Consider the following 14,380-nt stretch of genomic DNA (forward strand, 5'->3'; position numbering starts at 1 on the left):
CTTATTTGAGCAAAGATTTATGTGTTAAGCATCTATTGTGTTTGAATAATTTGAGTTGTATATGTTTTATTTGCCTATTTGAAAGGTAATTACAGTTTCTAAGCTTCATTGTAATATCATTTGAGAATAAGAGATGTTCAAGGTTTGAATACCACTAAAGGTTGGGTAAACACTTGTAAGTTGCACCAAATTAAATTAGGCAAATATTTGTAAGTTCTACTAACCAAGTTAGGTTGGGAAGACACCCATAAGTTATACCAAGTTAGGTTGGGCAAGCACATATAAAATTTTCCAAGGTATTGCAAACACTCAAAGTCATGTTGGTTGTATAGGCTTCTTTGCTGGTGCATGGAAGTTCAATTAATTTAGTGAAAATCCTTAGGGGTTTGCTTGAGGTAGAGATTGTAGGCCATGTTTAGACAAACCTTCATAAAAATTGTGTGTGCAAATTTCTTCTTGTTTTCTTTGTGCCTTTACTTTCCTTTGTTCTATACTTTTAGTTTCTACAGTTATTTATTTATCTTACAAACCAACATTCTACTAACTTCACTAATAAGCACCAACAAATAGTTACTTTACTTTTTCGTTCATTTATATTTATTATTTGCTTTACTTTTGTATAAAAAATATATTTGCAATTCTGCTTTACATTCTTGTTCATTTACTTTCATTTGCTACAACATATTGTAATTTATGCTTATTTGCATCAATTATTTTAATATTATTATATTGTTTTTGATAATTGGTTTAAAGTAATTGCCTATTTATTTGCCGAATCTTCTTGTTCAACTACTTTATTTATTTTTACACACACATGCACACATACACTTTAAGCCTTCAATTCCATTGCATTCAATTTTATTCTTTGAAGACAACTTAGATTTGCTTTTGGGGGAAGTTTTTTAAATTATACCGAATTCACCCTTATTGGGTAAGCCATCCATCCCAATACTCATTACACATCCACCTCATGATAAAAGAAAAACAATACATAACCTTTTGAGGGATTTACATATCAATTCTACGTTTAACCTCCTACACTTTTGGGAGTATACCTCTCAAATGCCATTGGATGGATAACCTTTTCATGAAAAACCCGACCCACTAAACACAACTCCCATTGATAAATCAACTTTTGCTTGTACTTCATCATCAACCTCCATCACATCTGATTCATAGTACATTGAATCAAACATTTGACATAGATTATTTTCCTCTCATGACCCCATCCTCCCTTGAGGGGTTAAACACATCAATAGAATGCCACCTATGACCTCTTTCTTATTCGAAACCAACTAGAGGAATAATAGGTCACACAATCAAACAACTATAGAGACAACTAGTTAACACACACACACACACACACACACACACACACAACCTACCCACCCCATGTGTGGGATCTCAGTGCATCTCCCTTTTTTTAAACTTCCCTGCTAAAGAACTTCTTCTACGCCCACTTCACTTCTTTTACGGATTTTCCTTCTCCAAACTTCCCGATGGGCCTCGATCTCAGTTCAATCATTTATTGTGTTGGATTGTCGATCCATGTTGTGAAATGGTGTGCAATGATCAAAAGGTTTGTGCTAAAAATCTAATCCTTTGCACGGATTGACTATTCATCGGTCCAGTTCTAGCCTTCCTTTCTAATCATAGGCAACGGTGAGAAAGTGGTGGATAAGGGGGGCGTGCCAAATTTCCGAATTTTTTTAAGTGCTTATATAGTAAATATTTGTTCAATTTTTTCTTCTAGAATTATCCTTAGTTGAATTTTAAAATACCACATATAAAGTTATCCCTATTTGAATTTTATAAAAGTACTTTTATGAAAGAACTTTTACAAAAGCACTTTTATAAAAGTACTTTTAAGAAAGTACTTTTATGAAAGCATTTTTACAAAAGAACTTAAGTACTTTTACGAAAGCACTTTTATGAAAGTTTTATAAAGTGCTTCAGAAAAATACTTTTATAAAAGTGTCTTTGTAAAATGCTTCCATAAAAGTGTTTTTAAAGGGTATATTTTGAAAGTTTGAAAGAAAATGAAGGATAAAATAGTCACAAATGTTTATTTAAATGCTTATTAGAGTAAAGATTACCAAATGCCTAATATATAATAAGTGTTTATTTTAAAAAATAAGCACTTGAGAAAGTTGGGTGCCAAATGCAATTAAGTGCTTATTTGAATAAGCACTTTGTTTTTAAGCACTTGTTCAATAAGCACTTATTTTTAGCTTAAGCACTCCCAAACATGACTTACATATAAACATTACTTTCCTAGTTATCACTTTTATGATACTGGATGATTGGTTGCAACTTACAAGTTTTTCTCGTATCATAGTAGAAACCATTTATAACTTAGCCTGACATGGCCCAAAAAATTCCTGGCTTGGCATAGGTTCTATGTCTAGGTCAAGCCAGCATCAAGACCTTGAAGTTTTGGGCTAGTTAGGGCCTTTTTTAGGGTGTGTGTTTTATTTTATATACATGAATATTATAATATGAGACATATAATGCATATTTTATATTAAAAATATAACATATATTTTATCATTCATTATATATATATATATATATATATATATATATATATATATATATATAGATAGATAGATAGATAGATAGATAGAGAGAGAGAGAGAGAGAGATGGCAAATGGGTTGGGTGGGTCGGGTTAGAGTTGGGCCAAGACACTTCGGGTTTGATTCGGGTCGGGTTGAATTTCAGGTTGAGTTGTCAAATGTTAGACCCTAACCCTAAATGTTCGGGTTAGGGTTGACCTATGGGTCATCCCAAAAAATAATTGAAATTAAAAAAAAACAAAGAAAAACTACATAAAAAATGCCAAAATTAAAGGAAATAACCTTAAAATTCCAAAAATAAAATAAAAAACTTGAGCATTTAATAATTTAAAGTGTAAACAATAAATAGTAAAGACTAAATAGAAAAAATTAAAGAGTGGAAACTTCTAACAATGCATAAATAGTTCCAATTAGACTTGACAATCGGGTTAGCGGGTTGGCCTGATGACCCAACCTAGTTTTTTCCGAGTTGGGTCGGGCCGGGTCATTCTCACATTCAGGTAGCTGCTACATGTGAGACCCTAACCCTGTTTTTTTTTTTTTCAAGTTGGGTTGGGTAAACTTTTTGCCAAGTCTTAACATATATAATGTTTTACATATAAATTCATAGGCTTGGAACACGGCCCAGACTTATAATTGAGGCCTGGGGTTCATGCAGGAATGGGCTCACCTTGGCTACAGCCCTTATCTAACGTGCAGGTTGCATGGAAACCTTTATGGGCTCATCTTCGACTTGGTCCTCTAGCTGTTCTTATTCAAATTATGTCCTCACTTCTTACCAGTAGCCCCTTAAAATACAGATCGAAAAAAAATTTGAGATGCCTCAATATGTATGATTGCATGTACGGTAGGTTAAAATTTGAAGTCCGGTTGGTGGATGAAAAGGATTGTCAACCTAGTTATCCTATTAGTCTACAGAATCTATATGACTCATCCATGATGCATGGGTGATCTTCATTTGGAGTCCTTATGATCATTCTTGTATTATATGCCTGCTCTATATCTGAATTTAATCCCATTCCAGATAGAGGAGAGAGGAGAGAGAGAGCCGACATTTTTGTCTGCCAGTTATGATTTGTGGTAATGGAAATACATGCCCCTCCTCTCTAAGTCTCTAGTTATGAGCTAAGAAGAAGGCCCAAAAAAAATCTGCCATCAATTATCATGATGATACATCTCCCCCCAAAAGGATAAACAAAGCATTGAAAGTGGAAGATTTTTTTTTCTCACCAAAATAGAAAAAAAAAAGAGAAGAAAATTCCCATGTCCATGTGAGAATAATAATAGTAATAGCAGTTGCTTTAATTAAGCTTTTAAACACAGTCAACTTATGAAGAACACTTGGGCTGCTCTAGAAAGAAAAAGTTGCAGCCTCCTCCTGTGGTGCCCACATCTAAGAGAAAAAGAAAAAGAAAAGAAGAAAAAAAATAAAATAGAAATGGAGAATGTTATTAGAATGGTAAAGAGCAAGGAGAGAGAGAGAGAGGGGGAGGGTGGTGGTCTGGTGGGGTATGTATGTTATTTTCTTTTTGGATTTTGATTTTGAAAGGAGGAAGTGGGGGTTACTCACTTCCTTATCTCTTAACTCTTGTGGGATTCTCTCAATTCTTGCTTAAATTATTAATTAACTTAGCCATCAGAGAAACTATTAAGGCAGTCAGATGAGATGTTGAGTTTTTAGAGATGGAGACATGGCCACCACTCTTGTCTCTTAGTCCTTTGAGAAGGGCATGTTTAGTGAGAGAAAATGTCAAACGTGAAGTGTGAAATTGTAGGTTTGGAAGCAAAGAAAGAAACAACCCAACTAGGCAACACACTTATACGCTCTTTCCCTCTTTCTCCCTCTCTTCTTTTCAAATATAAAAAAACATAGTAAGTTGTTGAAATCATATAAAGAAAATAAATTAATATTACTACTACCTACAGTATTTGTTTTTCTTGTTGTCCATTTTCTATTTTTTGGGTGTTGGGACTTGGGAGGTAAGGAGAGAGAAGGAAGAAGAAGAAGAAGAAGGAGAGAGAAGGAGGAGAAAATTCGAAATGGAATGATTGGGTGTAGCAACTCACACTGGTAGGAGTTTGGTAGTTGTTAGTAGCAGAAAATGAAAGAGGAGAGATGGTAAGAAGCAGTGTCGGCGTCTTCTCTAATCGAATCTTCAGTTTCTTTTTCTTCTTCTTCTTCTTCTTGGGTTCTGTTTGTTGATGTTGTTGCTTTTGTTTTCTTACATATAAAGCATAATGTGGGGTGCTTGAGATCCTCGGCTATGAATAGGGAAGAAGAGATGCTGCCATTTCTCGAGATCCGCCGGATGTTAAGATGAAACAGCATTTCAACACGGAGATAGACCTAGGGTTTGGGTTTGGGTTTCTGTTTCTGTTTCTGTTTTTCTTTCATTTCCATCGGCAACGAGACCTGTCTTCTTCCTCCTCCTGGCTTCATGACGACCAAGCGCGCATATAAGCTACGTATCCTTCTTCTACTTTGTGATATGTATATTTTTTGGTTTGTTATATCTAGGGTTTGTTTGTTTCTTTGACGGCCGTAATGGGTTTGATCCTGGAACTGTGTCATATTTGTATTACTCGATCTGAACATAATCAACAATTTGTTTTAGTTTATGAAACATCGATATCCAGTACTATATTTTTCTGCTGACACTCACCAACACCATAATTACTTTAAGTTGGACTTTTTGTTGAATTTTATGCTATTTTGGGGGTTTCTTATTTCAAATGGACCGAGTGGATTTTTGTAGCCTTAACCACGATTTATCTAGAGGAATTTGTAGCACATTCTTCCAATGTCAACTGTCTCAAGATTGGGAGGAAGTCGTCGCGAGTTCTCGTCACTGGAGGAGAAGATCACAAGGTTAACCTGTGGGCTATCGGCAAGCCCAATGCCATCTTGGTCAGTTCTCCCTATCCCCTCTTATTCTGTTATCCTTTCTCCTAATTGCAATTTCCCCCTTTTTTTTTTTTTTTAACTTTCTTTAAATGAAAATATTTGTGTAGTTTGAAAGTCAATATCGCCTTTGCATATGCTCATAACTTCACTTATCGTCCTTATTAACGATTTGGGGTGGATGCATTTGGATGAAACCTCACAACTACTGTTTGTATTTATTTCGTGGGTGCTGAGCGGCACCTCACAACCCCTTACAGATTGCTTAATTTTTTTTTCCTATATTGTATCACACATGAAAATAGACAGGGATATATTTTAATATTTTAATGAATGCAATTGATTGAGATTCTGGATGGATGTTATACATTGTCCAATCAATACCAGTCATAGTCAGGATCTGGGTATTACCAATATTCTGCTTGTTTGGCCAGCAGTGATGTTTCAATTGATCTACATATTTGGGCTGCTATGCAGAGTCTATCTGGTCATACCAGTGCAGTTGAGTCGGTGAGTTTTGATTCTTCTGAAGTTTTGGTGGCTGCGGGTGCTGCTAGTGGCACAATTAAACTGTGGGATCTAGAAGAGGCAAAGAGTATGCACCTTGGACTTTGTTGAGCTTCTGGATTCTGTCCCAAAGTACGCCAAATTAACATATATACTTTATATTGCTTTCTGCCTGCAGTTGTTCGCACACTTACAGGACATAGATCCAATTGCATATCGGTTGACTTCCATCCCTTCGGTGAATTCTTTGCTTCTGGCTCCTTAGATACAAATCTTAAAATATGGGATATCAGGAGGAAGGGATGCATCCACACATACAAGGGCCACACAAGAGGTGTCAATGCAATCAGATTTACCCCAGATGGCCGTTGGGTTGTTTCTGGTGGAGAAGACAACATTGTGAAGGTGATACTGGACTTTTTTACCTCATACTTATGCTACTGCATGAGGAATTGGTGAAACTTATGACAAAATTCAATCTTGTGCAATTCTCATGATGATCCTGATTTGACAGCTATGGGATCTAACTGCCGGAAAGCTATTGCATGACTTCAAGTGTCACGAAGGCCAGATACAATGTATAGATTTCCATCCTCATGAGTTTCTGCTGGCAACAGGTAAGAAATGTTTTGTTCACTACTTAAGTGTAATATTTCCATTTCATTTACCTTAGACATGAGCATGTAATTCTCTGAAGGCTATTCTTTTCCTGATAATGGGTGCTGAGTTATTATGTCTTCTGTTCTTTTCTTGTATTATGGTGCCAATGCATCACCATACATGGCACCTGAATAAAAGAGGTACATGACCTAGGACCTTATGTGATGTGATGGATTGTGTACTAGGGATTGACCAGGTTATGAGACAGATTTGACAATTAAACCATTAAAGATCTTTATCTTTATCACCATCATCATCGTCATCTGAGCCTTGTCACAACTATAGTGCCATATTCATAGTTAAATAATGGGCACTTAAATCATTTCTTACTACTTCAACCCGTGTCTTTTTTGGTCTACCCCTAGCCCTTCTAGCCCCTTCAACTTGTATTATATCATGGGTTCTGTACGTGGTCTTCAATGCATGTGATCAAACCATGTTTGTCTACTTTCTCTCATTTTTTCACCTACATGAGCTACTCCTAAGTCCTAAGTTCCTTCAAATGACTTCATTTATGACCTTGTCCTTTCTAGTTTTTCCACTCATCCATCTTTGAATACATATTTTGGCCATGCTCATTTTTTGGACATGTATTTTTAACTACCTAACAATTTGTTCCATACAACATTGCTGGCCTTACAATTGTTTTATAGAATCTTCCTTAATTCCTTTTAATCTAAGTGGTATTTTCCTATCACATAAGACTTTGGATTCATCCCTCCATTTTTCCCAGCTTGCTCTAATTTTATGGGCAACATCCTCTTCAATCTCTCCCTTGTTATGAACTATCAAGTCATGGTACCATGAAAGGTCCTATTGAGTTATCTCTTGGTCTCCAGTCCTAATTGTATACCTCGATTTGCTCTCCTGTTATTATTAAATTTACATAGCATAATTCTGTTTTAGTCCTCATTTTAAAACCTCTTGTTTCTTAGGTATTTGTCTGTAAACTTAATTTTGCATTTAATCTTTCATTTGTTTCATCAATTAAAATAATGCCATTTTTTTAGTATCTTCGGAGACATCGGATAAAATTGGAATGATACAGAGAAGATTAGCATGGCCCCTGTGTAAGGATGACACGCACAAATCACGAAAAATAATGCCATATTTTTAGAGGAAAGATGAATTTTCTATTAAAAGAAGTAAATATAAAGGCTGCTGAGGAGAAGTTTCCTTAATAGCTGAGTACATCAAAGCAGGAAGAAAACTTTGGCAGGAAAGCCTTACAGTACAAAATCATTATCCCACAAAATACTACTCCAGTGACTAGAGAACAGACTAAAGTTGAAGCCCTTAAGGAAATTGTTGACTGAAGCCCACTTAACTAACATCTTTTCCACCTTGCTCTGCACCTGCTCAATTGGGAATGCCTTGTCTTCGGAAGTGTGGCTGTTCCTTTCTTTACGGATACACCAACAAATAACCAAAGATGCTAAGTGCCAAAAAATCTTCCCCCTTCTTCTAAAGTCATTATCAAACAACAAGCACCATGGGACCTCCTCCTTAATATGTTTACTGCATTATCTATGATCAGTGCAAATAAATAATGAATGACCAAGTTCTGAATTGGTGAAGATCTATTGTAACTGTAAAATCTGATGTCTCTCCCATAGGAGTCCTAACATTGGTTTTTAAACCCTTATGCATATCCTTAATTAGGTTCACATGCCTATTTGAAACTCCTTTCTTTTACAAAACCTACCATATTATCTATCTAGGGAAGTTAAGTTTTGAATTTTCATAAGGTTCTTTTGGAAAGGTTTTATTGAAAGAGTAATGGAAAAGTACAGAGGGAAAAAAGGCATTGTCAGTATCTATCAAAAAAAGGCATTGTCAGTGATGGAAGGGCAGGAATAGGTGTTTCTAAAAACCACGAAGGAATGGTGGTGGCATTATTTTCAGGACCAATTGGCTTTGGAGATTCAGTACAAGCTGAAGTGATGACCCCCTTACATGGATTAAGGCTTGCTGTACAAGTTGGAGTAAGGGAATTTGAAGTGGAAGGTGATTCTCAGTTAGTCATATCTTGGTCCAAGAATATCAGATCAGCTCCATGGTAATACAGACATGCTTTTAGAGAGATTGACACCTTGGCAAAGATTAAATTCCACTTTTGGGTGGATAAGAAGGTCTGCAAGTGGAATGACCGATGTATTGGTAAAGCAAAGAACTGATAGAGATAGCTTGTTTTAGGCTAAATTGTAATCTGGTGTATTTTGGGATGCTGGGAACTTATTAGCCTTTTTGGGATTTCTTGGTAACTGTAACTTGATAAGCTCTTGGGGATGACATCCCTGTCATCATATTGTACTGCTACAGCTTTCTTTAAATCTAATAAAATAATTTCTTCTGCTGATAAAAAAAGGCATTGTCAGTGAATGGTTACAAAAGCTATTTATTTATTTTATTTATTTAATTTTCCATTCTAATGGTGTTCATACATTGCGGATTGTGCTTGGCCAGGGTATTTTCCTTGGGAGGCCTGTTGTACTCTATCTGATTTTTAATAAAAGTTACTTTACCTATTTCCAAAAGTAAATGTATAGAGCATCAGCTATCAGTCAATAGAACCTTGGGTGATTCTATATATGCATCTGTTCTAGTTCTTCCTCAGTCGGCAGTATATTATAGTTTTCTTATCAGAAACATAAATCAGAATTTGTTGATGATAAACTGAGAGAAATGCATTACCTACTCTCTTAGTGTCCTTAGAAATGTGATGACTAGAATGAAAAGATGGTCAAAGCTGACATGCGTATACTAAACAATAGAGTACTAGCAGAGTTACGGGTTCATCCCTGCGCCTGGTAACCCCCAAACCAACTTGTTTTGCCTATAAACGTGTCAGCCAAGCTATTGGCAGATCTTTTGAGTCCACCTGAATGAGCAGTTCAAATTGGAAGCTGATGTCTTTGAACCTTTATCATGAATCTTAAGATCTGTGATTCTGTGGCCCTTCGTCCCGTGATAGAAACTGGGTTACAGTTACTTAACAATCTCCTTCAAGGCTTCAACAATTAACCTAGATCGGCTTCTGTAATATTCAATTTTTAATCCTTGTAAGTAGAGCAAGAAGTTCAGCCCTTAATGAATTCCCTACTCCAGCCAGATGAGAATAGATAATCAATATGTTTCTTGTATAATCTCCAAAGAGATATCCCATCCCTGAATGTTCCAGATTGCTTATTGGTAACCCAGGCCCCTCAGGGATTACTGATCAGGATGTTAGGGACAAAGATGGTGGTATAATGGCATTGTTTTAGGGTCCTGTTGGCGTAGGGGACTCTACAAGAGCCAAACTGCTTGCTGTACTTTATAGAGTTCGAAAAGATAAAAGAGTTGAACCTAGAGAGGGTGGTCATTGAAGGGGACTCTCAAGTCTCAAGTGGTGGTTGGTTGGTAAAAGGATGAGAAAAAGACAGCATTGACTTACAAAGAGATGCCATCAAGAAGATTAGATGGTTAACAAGGGAAACATCAATAACAATTCAGTGGGTTCCTAGGGCTGCAAATGGATTGGCTGATTCTTTAAGCAAGCAAGGGGGTTAATAGGGGGCAATTGTATTGGGCTCAAATGTAATATTTGTATTTAGGGGAGGTAGATAAATATACCTCCCTCTCTTGGGTCCTCCTTGTACATATCTGTTTATATTAATGAAATGAAACCATGTTATTTATCTAAAAAACAGTTCCAGATTTCTTAGATGACACCTATCAACATTTTGTTTTTATTTGCCTCATCCTTGATGCAAGATATGTTTCAAAAGATAAGAACTACATTTAAAATTACAAAAATTATCTTTCTACATACAAGTTAAAAATTTAAGACCTTGGCATGGACCTATTTGGGTTGCCTCAAGGGGTTTGGTATAGAAGTGGCTTGTAGAATGCCAAATGCCAAATGTGTAATATCACATTAACTACTTGATGAAAGTTTCACATGCTTAAGTTGTTAAGTGCTTAAATATGTATTATATGCTATTTTTTAATTTTATTTATACATTTTTATTTTGAATGAGTTTCATAAATATGTTTATGTACTTTAAGTTGAGCCAATAGGCTATTAAACATGCATGCACGCAAGGAGTGGGACACACTCAATAGAACTGAAGTTACCCAACCAAGCCTTGTCCCAGCTCCTAACCTTGTAGGGTTGGCTACATGAATATTGATCTTCCATTCCACTGTTCAGGGGGTAGGACCCACTATAATGTTGATATTAGTAAGAAGATTTAATTAAAAATCAACCCTAAACAGATGACCTTGACCTTATAATTATAATAATTAGTTATTCGGACCATTCATCATATGCTCTAAATATTTGTCCATATTGTTATTGTATAGCCTAATCCCTTCGTAACTACAACTGCATGTTGGTTGAACCTGCAGGTTCAGCTGATAGAACTGTCAAGTTTTGGGATCTTGAGACTTTTGAGCTGATTGGTTCAGCTGGACCTGAGGTATCCTATGAATATTTCTTATTACCATTATGGTTTGATTGCTACTTTCATTAAAGGTCTGGGTTTAGCTACTGCCTTCAAAAAATTGTTATACATTTTTGCTTATTAAACAAATACTTTTTATTTCCATCTTTATTCCTATGGCAGACTACTGGGGTACGATCTATGACTTTTAATCCTGATGGAAGAAACCTGCTTTGTGGGTTACATGAAAGTTTGAAGGTAAGTTTTCCATTTATTTATATGAGATGTTTCCTTTTCCATGGATACCAATGCAAAATGTTAAATGTTCTGTATAACAATTTTAATCCTGGTACAAGGGGACAAGTACCCATAGATGATGCTACACCAAAGGTGTCTGGCTATATGTTAATAACTAATATTGTTTGGGTGGACGGAAATTCATTCATTTGAACCAATGTAATTACTTACTTTTATAAATTTAAACTTTTGAGCACAAACTTAAATGGAACACCTGTCCCCTTGTATGTTCAGCCAGTGCACTGAGATTTTATTTTGATTGGTAATCAGAAACTTTATCACCATATGAAAAAAGAATTAATTACAATACTATATGCCAAGATTATAATATCATTTGTCAAGATCCTTGCATTTGCTTTACTCCAACCGAGAGCAAAGGGAAATTTCTGCACCATCCTTTGACTTGAAAGGAAGTATTGTTTTTCTTGAATTGAACTCAGTGGACTTCTTGGGGAGCTTAAATCATAGAAAATAGATTGGACAAGAAAGGTTTATGTTAGATCACCTACAGTTTGGATCTCCAAAATACCTTAGTTTATGTTTTTCATCTTATTCAGATTCCCAGACATGCATCAGATTCTGGTTCTCTTGTCCATGTCCATGCAATATTTTTTTTTGATAAATTCCATGTCCGTGCAATATTAGTGCTGATGCTAGCAGTTTAATCATTGAGAGGGATCTAACTCTTGGTGATTGCATTGTAAATCTCAAGGAGGTTTGAATTGAATCGTATCGTGAATTGTAAGATGTTTTTCTGATTTTTCTAAAAGTAAAAAAAGATGCCAAAAAATTTCCTAAAACAATTACTGGAAAATCTAAAAAAAAAAAGAACGTGTCTTTTCACCAACTTTCAGCTATAGGCATAATTTAAATATGTACTAATGACATTTTTTTTAACTGCTAGTAAAACACAGTACAGCAACCATTTACTTGTTCCATAGTTAAGAAAAAAATCGCAACTGTTCTTTAATCTCCACTGCTTCCTCAAATTTAAAGATATTGACAACTAAAGCACAAAGAACACTAAGACAAAGGACTTAAACAAAGAATTGGTAGAAAAGGACTTATACAAAGAGAATATGTATGTACATACGAATTAGGATACTTCAAGAACAATTGTGTCACCTTCATGTTAACAAGAATTGAATAATTCAAGAACAATCATACAGCTATATCATATTCATGTTGCAAATTCAGTTTAATATCTGAGAATGAGAACAATAATGTACCATGCTGAAAGTCAAAACAATTTTTTGTCAATCTCAGTGTGGATTGAGAATATGGGGCATGGTACAATAATGTACCATGCTGAAAGTCAAAACAGTGTGGAATATGGGGCAGAACCCCTGTTTTTAAAGCATAAAAGAAAAGAGACAAAGATGGGATAGAATCCCTGTTTTTCAAAGCACAAAAAGAGACAAAAAAGAAGCTAAAAATTCAATGTGCCTGTTTGGCAATATGCATACCCCTCATTAAATAAAACGAAATGTGGCCTGAAATGTCTTTCACTCTTTAAAACACTATTGACGTTAAATTGCTCGGTTCAACTTCAAATCCTGATTTATGATTTGATTCAACGATTTGTATTTGGAGTTTGTCTTTTGCATTTTGAATCTTTTTGGCTGCAATTCAATTTGAATTATATGATTTGAATCCCAAATCATACAATTTTGAAAACATTGAAGTTGGAGAGTGAAGTTGTATTCATGTTCATCACTCCTGGATCACCTTATTGTTTCTTTCTTGATTGTTACTGGTCTAATCGTTTCTGTTTGACCTATTGATGAGACACTTTGTGAATTTGGTGCTTCCTTTGATCACTAGGCTGATATTTTAAAAACTCCGCCTCAGGCATGCCTAGGTGCACAAGCGAGGCAGAATTTAAGGCCTGTGCCCCGCTTTCACACATGTGGTGTCGCTTTCAGCTTTTAAAAGGCATACATCTGGTGTGTCTAGGCATGTGTTTGGACTGAGGTGTAGGGCAATCCTTGCTTTTTTTATTTATTTTTATACTCTAAGGTGTTTACATTTTGAAATGGCCTATTAACTTCCAAATAACCTTGCTTTCAAAAAGAAAACTTCTAAATAGCCTTTTATTTTTGCTTGTACACTAGTAATGGTCTATTGACTTAAAATAAACAAAAACAAAATCTTTTGAATACCTGAAGCTCTAGTTGTTGTGAGTAAGATATTAGATAGAAAAATTTCCACTGAAGAAAAACAGGAGTCCAACAAACCTCTGATCCCAAACCCTGAGAATGAATTTTGGGCTTGTTGGCCCTCCACTTCTGTAAAATCCCTAACTTCCTAGTACTAGGAATTCTAGACATTTTTGCACTAGCTACCTAAAGTGATGCAACCAGGAGACAAACAAACACATTTAGAGTTTCATAGGCTTGAACCTCTTCCACTATGATTTATTCTGTGGTTATTGTGAAACTTTAAACTTTGATTTTGACCTTCTTGATGCCTTCATGTATCTTTATGTCTTCAATGTATTTGGATTATGGCATTTCATAGATATTGATTTATCAATGTTTTTTTCTTATTATATGTGGTTATGGACTATCACATTATGACATTATGGATGTTTATGTGCTTTTTATTTGATATAAAATCTTGACAATGGAGGAGAGTTATGTCAGGTTGACAACTGGCAATAAAACTTTTGCCAAACTATCATGGTCATGGATCTTGATTTGTCTCTTCATGCTCATGCTAGGGCATTAGAAGTGACCTGCTAGTAATAAAAAATGATTAAGTACCCATACTGTAATGATGTATACGGCACTGAACAGAATGGAATGGCAAAGCAGGATTCATATAGCAGAGCCTTAATGGTTGGGACAAGGCTTAGATGATGATGATGATGCAATCCAGATTTACATATTCTTATATGTCAAATTTTTATTTGTTATTTTCATTTTGCAAAAGTTGTGCTTCACTTCATTTAGGCATGTGCCTTGTGCATTGCGCTTCTGTTGCGCCTCTTGCTTTTAACACAGTTGG

At 35.5% G+C, this 14,380-nt stretch overlaps 1 protein-coding gene and 1 non-coding gene across 4 annotated transcripts in view; both read left to right on the forward strand.

Annotated features, from left to right (window-relative positions):
* Positions 1–4,057: 4,057 nt before the first annotated feature.
* Positions 4,058–14,380, forward strand: part of LOC148860671 (katanin p80 WD40 repeat-containing subunit B1 homolog KTN80.3-like) — a 30,579-nt gene continuing 20,256 nt past the window's right edge. Inside the window, exons 1-8 of one of the 3 annotated variants that reach the window (XM_088984165.1) lie at positions 4,058–4,697; positions 4,813–5,044; positions 5,356–5,486; positions 5,958–6,075; positions 6,166–6,392; positions 6,502–6,604; positions 11,040–11,110; positions 11,258–11,332. In XM_088984165.1, coding sequence (XP_088840291.1) covers positions 5,017–5,044; positions 5,356–5,486; positions 5,958–6,075; positions 6,166–6,392; positions 6,502–6,604; positions 11,040–11,110; positions 11,258–11,332 — 753 coding nt within the window. In that variant the 5' untranslated portion in view covers positions 4,058–4,697; positions 4,813–5,016. Of the gene's footprint in view, positions 5,045–5,355; positions 5,487–5,957; positions 6,076–6,165; positions 6,393–6,501; positions 6,605–11,039; positions 11,111–11,257; positions 11,333–14,380 lie in introns of all 3 variants that reach the window. The other 2 variants (XM_088984167.1, XM_088984166.1) reach the window with 2 other exon arrangements.
* On the forward strand, positions 7,657–7,762 carry LOC148860672 (U6 spliceosomal RNA). Its single transcript, XR_016096668.1, has one exon. It is a non-coding gene; the product is annotated as a U6 spliceosomal RNA (small nuclear RNA).

This window comes from Nelumbo lutea, chromosome 4, assembly GCF_056320005.1.
Source record: "Nelumbo lutea isolate HS-2025 chromosome 4, American lotus-T2T, whole genome shotgun sequence".
Taxonomy (NCBI): Eukaryota; Viridiplantae; Streptophyta; class Magnoliopsida; order Proteales; family Nelumbonaceae; genus Nelumbo; species Nelumbo lutea.